This window comes from Trichosurus vulpecula, chromosome 2, assembly GCF_011100635.1.
Source record: "Trichosurus vulpecula isolate mTriVul1 chromosome 2, mTriVul1.pri, whole genome shotgun sequence".
NCBI lineage: Eukaryota > Metazoa > Chordata > Mammalia > Diprotodontia > Phalangeridae > Trichosurus > Trichosurus vulpecula.
The window spans coordinates 319,845,836-319,856,465 of NC_050574.1; the positions used below are offsets into that span (position 1 = coordinate 319,845,836).

General features: G+C 41.4%; 1 protein-coding gene across 1 annotated transcript in view; it reads left to right on the forward strand.

Annotated features, from left to right (window-relative positions):
* The window catches only part of RBP1 (retinol binding protein 1), a 45,118-nt gene extending 35,112 nt beyond the window's left edge, over positions 1–10,006 (forward strand). Inside the window, exons 3-4 of the mRNA XM_036745392.1 lie at positions 8,979–9,080; positions 9,733–10,006. Coding sequence (XP_036601287.1) covers positions 8,979–9,080; positions 9,733–9,786 — 156 coding nt within the window. The 3' untranslated portion in view covers positions 9,787–10,006. The remainder of the gene's footprint in view (positions 1–8,978; positions 9,081–9,732) is intronic.
* The last annotated feature ends 624 nt before the right edge of the window (positions 10,007–10,630 follow it).

Here is a 10,630-nt window from a genome sequence, read left to right on the forward strand (position 1 = left end):
GAAAATTACTTTGCCAAGATCATTCAGGGAAGGAAGGAAGGAAGGAAGAAGGAAGGATCAAAGGGGAAAAAAAAGAGGGTGAAGGAAAGAAGAAAAGAAGCAGAAAGAAGGAGAGAAGGAAGGAGGACAAGAACGAAAGGAGAAAGAGAAGGAAGTACAGAGGCAAGAGAGAAAGAAAGAAGGAGAAAAAAAAAGGAAAGGGAGGGAGAGAGGGAAGAAAGAATTATTGAAGGGAGTAAAAAGAGGAGAGAAGGAAGGAGGGAGGAAGGGAGAATTTTCAGAGGATTTACCACCTGAGCTGAACTTTGAGGAAAGCTAGGACTTTAAGAGGTGAGATAAGGAGGGAATTTTCAGAGTTAGAGACATTTTGAGAAAAGGCACAGACATGGAGCATATGAGAGAGGGAATGAAAGTTTGGAGAATGGCTATGGTAAGTTGCTTTGGCTGAAACATATAATGCATGAAGGAAAGTAATGTCAAATAAGTCAGAAAAGCTAGGATTGAACCACTTTGAGGAGGGCTTTAAATGCCAGGCTGGGGAGTTTATGTTTTATCCTAGAAGCAAAAGAAAATTACTAAAGATTTTGAAGTTAAGATTAATGTCATATCTGTATTTTGGAAGATATAATTTTGGCAGCTGCATGAAGGAATTATTGGAGAAGAGAGAAGCTGGAGGCAGGGATAGTAATTAAGAGGCTTTCATCCAGGCAAGAAATGGTGAGGGTCTGATCTGTGACAGAGCATGGGAGAGGTTGTGTAGGGATAGAGTGGCAGAGTTGGGACTATTAGCCAGGTGCTTTGATTTCAAACCCACTGCTCTTTTCATCATACCAGACGGTCCTAAATGTAAGAAGTGTTCCAGATACTGAATGAACTCCAGATGTCTATTTCTCAAAATTTCTCTTTCTCTCAAATAAAAGATAGCATGGCATAGTGGAAAGAATGCTGGCTTTGATGTCAAAGGGCATGGGTTCAAATCTCGTCTCTCCCACTTAGAAAGTCACTTCTCTTGCCTGGGTTTTACCTTCTGCATCTATAAAATAAAGGGACTGTCCCAGATGTCTGCTGTGGCTCCTTCCTGAGTTCAATCTTATGATCCTCTAGAAAATGGGTTCTTGATCTTTGGTCCATGACCTTGTTTGTGTGTGTGTGTGTGTGTGTGTGTGTGTGTGTGTGTGTGTGCATGCATACATACATATACACACACACATGTGTATGTTTAAGATACATATAAACAGGCAAGTGGTGCAGATGGTTGAGCATTGGGCTTGGAATCAGGAAGACTCATCTTTCTGAGTTCAAATCTGCCCTCAGACTTTCACCAGCTGTGTGACCCTGGGCAAGTCACTTAACCCTGTTTGCCTCAGTTTCCTCATCTGTAAAATGAGCTGGAGAAGGAAAAGGCAAACCACTCCAGTATTTTTGCCAAGGAAAACCCCCAAATGGGGACCATCAATGGGGAGTTGGATATGACTGAACTGAACAACAACAATATGTGTGAACTACATGAACATTATTCCCCTACATGTAATAAATGTATACATATACATACACATATGTTTTGATAACTGTATTTCCATATAATTGGTTTCCTGTATAATCTTTTATGAACTTTATTTTATGCATTAAAAATGAGGAGTCCATAGGTTTCACCAGACTGCCCAAGGGGCCAATTTCACAAACACAAAAAATTTAAGAACTCCTTTCCAAGAAATGCTATTGCTGAGTTGACTCAAACTTCAACTCCTTTCAATCCATAGGCACTAAGCACCGGTACAGATCCAGGACTGGCAGGTGAGGAGGAGGAGGAAGAAGATGCTGGTTATAGAGGACATTGGGGAGTATGGAATGAGGGGGTATAATAATCACATATCAGAGTTGAAAAGAGCCTTAGAGATTGTCAAGCTCAGCCCTCATTTTACAAATGAGATGTGATTTTTGAAACATCATGAAGTTAGTTCTTCATTGACAGGGCCACTGATTAGACTCTGATTTCCTGATTCCCAATCTGGCGATCTCTTTACTCTGCCCCATCCCACTATTGCCTATTGAGGAGTTAATGACTGGGGGCTGCTCCAGGCCTCAGTCTCACCTCCCACATTCACTTCTTTTCTTTTCTGCTGTGTCAAAGGCCCAAAGCTATTACCATAGTCCTGCCTTATAGCCACTGCCAGATCTAAGGAACTTGGACAACATAACCTTAAGGTGGGAATGACTAATAGTCTCTCCCTTAACCCTGTTGGGGTATTTGTTTATTAGTTCAGATTAATTTAGAAATAGAATAATTTTAGTCAATGTGGAATGAGGTTCCACACTGGGGCAAGGAGCCTTCCTTTAAATCATGTATGTGAATCACTGTATTCTATGTAAGGCTAATTCCTGCAAAGAAAAGATCTTCTTTGTGACTAGGGAGAAAGGATGAACAAGAGAAAGAAAAGAACTCTCTGTCATCAAACTTACCACTTTTTCAAGGAAAGACATTGGCTACTCTTCAACTTTTTGTACCCTGCCTCCCTGCCACCCTCCCCCTCTGCCCCCCCCCACCCCGCATAACCAGTTCCTTCTCTAGAGTCTGAGGAAGGCCTGTGCTGCCCCTTCTGACCTCCACGATCTGATTTTCAACTCCTACCTACCCCACAGGAATGGTCTACAGCTCAGTGTCTTGGGACTCCAATATCTTTCCTATCCTGACTATCCTGACTCCTAACACCTAGGTGAGGGTGTCCCTGCTAACCAGTCAAGTCAACAAGCATTTATTAAACAATTAACATGTGCCAGGTGCTGTGCTAAGCACTAGGAATACAAATACAAGCCAAAAGTACATCAGTACCTGCCCTTGAGGAGCTTATATTCTAATGCAACTATGTACATAAAAGGAATCTGAGGAAGGGAAGAGGAAGGTACCTGGGCATGGAGCATGGGAGAGAAAGTCAGGAAAGTCAGGAGTCCAACATAGAGAAGGATTGTAGGAACACCCAAACTGCTGAAAAATCAAAGGGCTTGAGTTTCTGCCAGCTTGGGGGATCTAGGAACCTTCCTAGACACTCAGAACATCTTTCCTGTTCTACCCAGTTTTCTCCTCCCTGATCCTTCCCTCGGATAAACCCAGAATTACTTGATGTTGAAAATAGGACACTGGACTTGGAGTCAGGAAGACTGGGTTCAGATCCCACATCACATACTTATTATCTGTGTGAGCCTGGGAGAGTCAGTTAACTTCTCTTTGCTTCAGTTTCCTCACCTGTAAAATGGAAGGGCTGGACTCATGACCTCAAAGGTCCCTTACACCTCTAAATCCATGACCCTCTGACCTGCTTGGAGTGAGGGTACACAAGTCATATGAGTTAAGACCATTTCTGCTGCTCAATACTTATCTGGAATTATCCGGTGTTTATACATAAGGATCATGCATATTACTAAAATGTTGTCAGATTAACTCCTTTGTAAATTTTACTTGATTCTAACACTGAGTTCCATCTGTATCTGCTTACTCAACCAGTCTGTTCCTATGTAACTGTAGCAGCAAGCACCCTGGCACACCCAGGATGGCCTGCTAGCATAGGTTTTTTTATTTGCTTTTGAAGGAAAGATAGCCTTTAAAGGGTTAACAATCTTACTTTAATTACATTCACTAGTTCAGGGGAAAAGTCAGTACCCTGAAGTGGAGAAAATACAAGCAGAGAAATTAGCACAAAGACCAACAGACAGGGCTCCAACTGCCTGAACAAGTAATACAACCACCTTCATATACCACCAGATGGGGGAGCACAGGTACCTCTGAGTAGTGGGGGAGGAGAGGCAGGCTCTGAACAAATGGCTACTCAGAGTCCTATCCAGGATATCAAAGGGTCCTTCTCATAAGTGAAACCCCAAAGCAAAATCTCACCTCAGAGTATATATACACTTTGGGCTAATAGGCTTAGAGCCAGAAGGCATCACAACCCTCATGACTCAGTGCCTAATTAGCTTTGTGCCAAAAGATGTGAGAGCCTTCCTACAAGCATGTCTCCAGCTAAGCAAGCTTCCCCTTTAAGCAAGTTCCTCCCCCAATGGGCTCTATGTGATTCAAGATGTATCATAGCTGTAATTGAACACATGTGGTCACATAGGCCTATTAATGGATGCGAAAGATCTTCCTATTCCATTAACATTACAGTAGCATGGCTGTTTCTTAACAACTTTTTAAAAGTTAGAATATTGATGAATCGAGTAATCTGATTAGTGTAAAGGATTTATTCATCACTTAATAATAATAACTAGCATTTATATCATGTTTACAATGTGCCGGGCACAATGCTAAGTACTTTACAAATATTATCTCATTTAATCCTCACAGAAGAAGGTAGTATTTTATTATCCCTATCTTACAGTTGAGGAAACTGATGCTAATTGATTTCCCCAATGTTTCACAGCTAATAAATGTATAAGGCTGGAGTTGAACTCAGGTCTTCCTGAGCCCAGGCCCAAGTGTTCTATCCACTGTGCCACCTAGTTGCTTATTTATTGCTTGTATCCCCTGCTTACTATATGTGTACAGGATACAAGTATAAATGAGCAAGGTAATTCCTACCTACAAGGAGCTTACATTTTAATAGGAGAAACAACACATAAAGGGTAGCTGCAAAGGAGGACTGGGAGGGAAGGGGAGAATAAATGGCATGATTAGATCAGGATCAGGAGCAGTACTGATATGGAGGCCTGGCAAGATAAGGCAAAAGCTGACTTCTCTGAGTTGGGAGACCCAGGGTCAGGGTCCAAGTGTGCAGCAGGGAGGAGGCAGAGGTGATGGTCTGAGCAAAGAAGGCACGGAATGGATCTGGAACGGACGAGGAGGTGTGGAGACCCAGAGCCAGGCACAGTGGCCAAAGCTCACCTCAGAGACTGCGGACCTGAGAATAGTGGGCTATACGATGATTATTTTCAAAGTTAGAGAATGGAAACCAGACTGATTTGGGGAATATGACTTGTTTCATTTATGCTCTGTTGTAGGATTTTCAAAGCCCCCTGAATGGCTTAATGCTTGTATGTCCGACTTAGATCATAGATTTCTTTTTCCCTTCCCCCTACTAGGGCCACTTAGACCCCTTAGAAGTTGGCTTACATTAGTTCATGCTAGATTGCTCAGTGGATAGAGCACTGGGCTTGGAATCAGAAAGACATCCTCATAAGTTCAAATCCAGTCTCAGACATTTCTTAGCTGTGTGACCCTGGGCAAATCACTTAATCCTGTTTATCTCAGTTTCCTCTTCTGAAAAATGAGCTCGAGAAGGAAATGGCAAACCACTCTAGTATCTTTGCCAAAAAAAAACCCCAAATGGGGTCACAAAGCATTGGATATGATTGAAAAACAACACAACAAAAATTAGAGAAAACTGGGTAGTATTTTTACTACCTTTGCAGTTTTGTCCAAAGTTAAAAACCAGGAAGCAGAAAAACAGAATTAAAAAAAATTGTATATTCTTATTTTGAATTTAGATACCATAAAAGATTAACAATTCCATATATACAGCAGAACACATGAAACTGTGACTTTCTATTATGTACAACTTTTAAAAAAAAAAGTACATAATAAATTCAATATTTATCTTCTCAAGCTGTCCTTGTCTGTGATTCCCTTTAAACTTCCTTTTGTTCTGTTCTGTGCATTTAAAACTGCTTCAATAAACCCTGGTTTGTTTTGTTTTTTTTTTTTGGCGGGGGGTGGGGGGGGTGTAGAAGAGAGTTTAATTTTCTTCCTGTCCCTATCTCCACCCTACCCCAGCAGAAAAAGGCAAGAGAATACCCTCGAATTTAATATGTGTAGTCAAGCAAAAGAAAGTCTCACATTGGCCATGTCCAAAAATAAAATCACAGTCTTTTAGAAATGGAAAGAAGTTCTTCAGTCATTTAGTTCAATATATTCTCAAAAGGATTCTTTTCTATCATGTAGTTGACAAGCAGCCATCCTTCCTTACTTGAAGAGAAACCTACCTCTTTCCATGACAATTACCTTCTCTTTCTTCCTTCCTTTTCTTTCTTTCTTTCTTCTTCTTTCTTTCTTCCTTCCCTCCCTCCTTTCTTCCTTCTTTTCTTCTCTTTCTTTCTTTCTTCCTTTCTTTTCTTTCCTTCTCTTCTTTCCTTCCTACCTTCCTTCTTTCTTCCTTTTTTTTTTTTTTGAAGGTGGAGTAGCTCTAATTCTTAGGAAGTTTTTCCTGAAACCAAGTCTACATTTATTTCTTGGCAACTTCTAGGAATTTCTCCTATTTCTTCTTTCTGGGGCCAACTGGAACAAATCTTATCCCTCTTCCATATGAAAGCCCTTCAAATTCTTGAAGAAAGCTATTGTGGCCCCCATGCATCTTCTCTGCTCCAGGCTAAATGTTCCTATCTTCTCCATCAGGCCTTCAGGCATAGGCTCAAGGCCCTTTGCCATCCTCTACATGCTCTTCATTTTAGCAATGTCTTCCTTCCTAAACTTCAGTCTGTAGAACTGAGCACAATACTCCAGAAGTGGTTTGACCAGGACAAACTATATATGAACTATCACCTTCTACCCCTGGAAACTATTTTTCTCTTAGGGCAGCTAGGTGGCTCAGTGAATAGAATGCCCTGCCTAGAGTCAGGAAGATTCATCTTCCTGGGTTCAAATCTGGCTTCATACACTTACTGGCTGCGTAAGCCTGGGCAAATCACTTAACCCAGTGTGTTTTAGTATCTTCATCTATAAAATGAGCTGGAGAAGGAAATGTCAAACCACTTCAATATCTTTGCCAAGAAAGCCCCATATGGGGTCACAAAGAGTTTGAAATGACTGAACAACAACAAAATTTCTCTCTTAATGCAAGCCAAGATCACATTAGCTTTGTTGAGTGCCACATCACACTACTAACTCATATTCACCTTGGAGTCCACTAAAACTCTCAGATCTTTCCCAAAGTGTTCTCTGAGTATGCCTCCTCCTGTCCTAGAGTTGCAAAGTTGATTTCCAGGGCTCAAGTATAAAACTTTATATTTTCTCCTTCTGAATTTCATCTCAGATTCAGTCCAATGCTCTGGTCCATCAAGATCATTTTGAATATTGGCACTGATCCATTAGACTGTGAGCTCCTTGAGGGTGTTTTTTCCCTCTTTATGTGTTTCCAGCACTTAGCACAGTGCCTGGCACATAGTAGGTGCTTAATAAGTGCTTATTGAATGATTCATCTATCATTCAGTGCATTAGTTATTCCTTACCATTTTTTGTCATGTGAATTTGTTGAGTATGCCATCTTGTGCTTCTTTCTGAGCCAATGTTACAAATGATAAACAATATGGGACCAGACCACTCCCACATCCCAGTGTCACTCTCCAGAGATCTGATAAGTCCAATCTACTGATGCCCTTCAGAGTTCCAGACCTTTCCACCTGCCCTTCCAGTGAACTTTCTTTTATGTGTTGTCTTCCTCAATTAGAGTGTGAGTTCCTTGAGAACATAGCAGAAACTATCTGGCTTTTTCTATTTGTATCTCATTCTCCAAAGTACTTGGCACATAGTAAGTGATTCATAAATGTTGGTTCAGTCATTCAGTTTGACACCAAACCATTAACTACTCTGAGTCCAGCCATTCAAACAGCTCTAAATCCATCTAACTGTGCTATTTCATTATTGTCTAACCCATGACAATCCATCGATTCCACAAGAATAGTATAAGATACTTTATTAAATGCTTTGCTAAAATCTAAACAAACTATATTTGCAGCACTTCCCTGACTTACCACATTAGGAGCCTTGTTAAAAAAGGGGGGAGGAGGTAAATAAGACCCAGGGGAAAATGTGAAAATTCTCAGCTGCTCAACCATCTTTCAGATTCATCTCTTGTTGTTGAGTCATGTACAACTCTTCATGAACCTTTATGGGGTTTTCTTGGCAAAGATACTGGAACGGTTTGCCATTGCCTTCTCCTGCTCATTTTACAGGTGAAGAAACTGAGGCAAACAGGGTTAAATGGCTTGCCTAAGATCACACAGGTGGTAACTGGCTGAAACCAGAATTGAACTCAGGAAGATGAGTGATTCCTGACTCCAGGCGCAGTGCTCTCTCTAGCCACTGCACCACCTAGCTGCCCCTTACTTCCATTTCACCCCTCTAATCAAATTGGATTTCTCACCATTCCCAGAACGTGCCTTCTACTTTGTTGCCACTTCAGTTGTCATTGAAATGCCCAAACCTCTCCCTTCCACTTACTGAAATCCTATTTCTCCTTCAGGACCCAGCTCCAAGGCCACTTTCTCCAGGACATCTTTCCTATTCCTTGAACTAGAAGTGACCTTCTTTTCCTCCGAATTCTCATGGCGTTTGTTATTACTTCCCCTTAGGCCATTTATAAAATGTGCAGCTTCCTTCTTATTGTTTGTCCTTCTTTCCTTAAAGGTATTTGTGCACATGTCCTGTTTCCTTACTTTGACTGGAGGTAACTTGAGTATTTGCCCAGTATTTCCCCATCTCAATTTGGTGCCCAGCACAGCTTCTTACACTTAGGTACTAAATGAATGCTGAACAAAGAGACTGAAGATGGACACTGGCTACTTCTGAGAAATTCAACCCTGGGCAACTATGCAGGAAAAACGCAAATAACCTTAACACTAATTGGCTGTTTATTCAACCACCACCACCTGCTAATGCTAATACATGAGATCGAAATTCTTCCTTCACCCCCGTGGTACTCTCATCTCCTCAGCTTTTGCATGTCATCAGGTGGTCAGCCTCCTGCAGCAGGGACTTTTTTTTTCTATTGCTAATTGTTCCTTTTAAATGAAATTTCTGGAGCGCTTCATAACTTTTTTTTTAATGATTTAGGCTTTTTAATTAGAAAGGGTGATTAGAATGGCCACTGTGTTGTTGCTATAGAATCCCTTTAATGAAACTGACTTTAGTGCAGTAGAGAGAGGGGCACTTGAAGACCCAGCATGACTTTGTCCTCCATTCAACCCCCCACTTACTCATTGTGTTTGTTTGGCAGACCACGGTGAGCTGGGACGGTGACAAGCTCCAGTGTGTGCAGAAAGGGGAGAAGGAAGGCCGAGGCTGGACACATTGGATCGAAGGCAATGAGCTGCATCTGGTATGTTCCTGAAGCACAGGCCAAGTACCTTCCCTTTGTTTTTCTTGGTTTTTTTTTTCCCCACAGTAGCAGTTGTCACATGGTATGTGGCCAGGATGGAATGGGGAGAAACCAAGCATTGCGGCTGCATTCATTTTGCTTCTAAAGTAGGGAACCCAGGAAGGCGGCAGATAAATTACGTTAACTCTGCTTTCAACTTCATTATGTTCACTTTATGTATTCTGCAATACATAAAGTTTTGCTCTGGGATGGAATTTTCATTAATCCAGGAGTGTTCAGTGTCAGAGGCCAGGTTATACGTCTCCCTCGCTGAAATATTAGTGATTACTGAGTAGTGCAGACTAAAATTAGCACCAGCTTGAGCTTTGGAGGTCAAAGAGCTGAGATCTCATGAGGTGGAGAAAAAGGCTTCTTTCTCCTGGTCTTCTAAGGATTGCTCCATTCGGCATACAACACAAGGCCCACAAAGCTGTGAATTTTTTTTTTTTTTGAAAGAGCACTGGACTTGGAGTCAGAAGTCTCAGCTTAATTACTTCCTAGTCATGAGACTCTGAGTAAACCACTTCACTTTCCTAAGCTTCAGCTTCCTTGTATGTGAAATGAGAATAATAAAAATAATAACTGGTATTAATGCATCATATTTGCTTTCCAGGAAATGAGGGTTCAAGGTATCATATGCAAGCAAGTCTTCAAGAAGGTACAGTGAACTTGGCATCAAGCAGAAGGGCAGAACTGAAATGTCCGTCTGACCCCTGTCACTTCCTGCCGTTAGAGGGCCAGGGATGCCTGACCACATAGAAAGCTTAACCCTTCCAGTGCACTGGTCATCAGAGTCCATCCCTTGCTTTTTTCATATTCTCTTTATTAAAAAAGAAATCGTTACAAATAAACATCGTCACTATCTGACATTTACATGAAAAAGTGAACACTTGTGTGTATACAGCTTTTTCTTTTGTCTTTCTCTGTCTTTCTCGGTCAGTGAATGTTGTATTAATTGTCTATTATGCACCATTGTAGGGATGCAAACCAAGGCAAAACCAATCCCTGCACATGAGGAGCTCACAATGAAATGAGGGCGTCAGCACGTAAACAGCTACCTACATAAAAATACACACATGTATATATATGCATACATATATGTACATATACATATATGTAAATATGGCAAACTGGATATAATTTCAGCAGTGAAGAGATCTGGGAAAGGTCTGCTGCAGAAGGGGGGATTTGAGCTGAGTCTCGAGAGAAGCCAGGGAAGCCAGGTGGTAGAGGTGAAGAGAGAATGTGTTCCAGGCATGTGTTCCAGGGAAAGCCCGCACAAAGGCAGAATTTGGTGATGGAGTGTTGTATTCAAGAAACATCGTAAAGGCCAGTGTTGGTAAATCATAGTGGATGTAGAAGAGCTCAAAGTATAAGTAACTTGGGAAGGAAGGAAAGAAGGGGCAAGGTCATGAAAGGCTTTAAAATCTGGAGGTTTTGTATTTGTTCTTGATGGTGATAGGGTGAAGTGGTCAGACCTCTGATTTAGGAAGATTGCATTGACTGAGGGA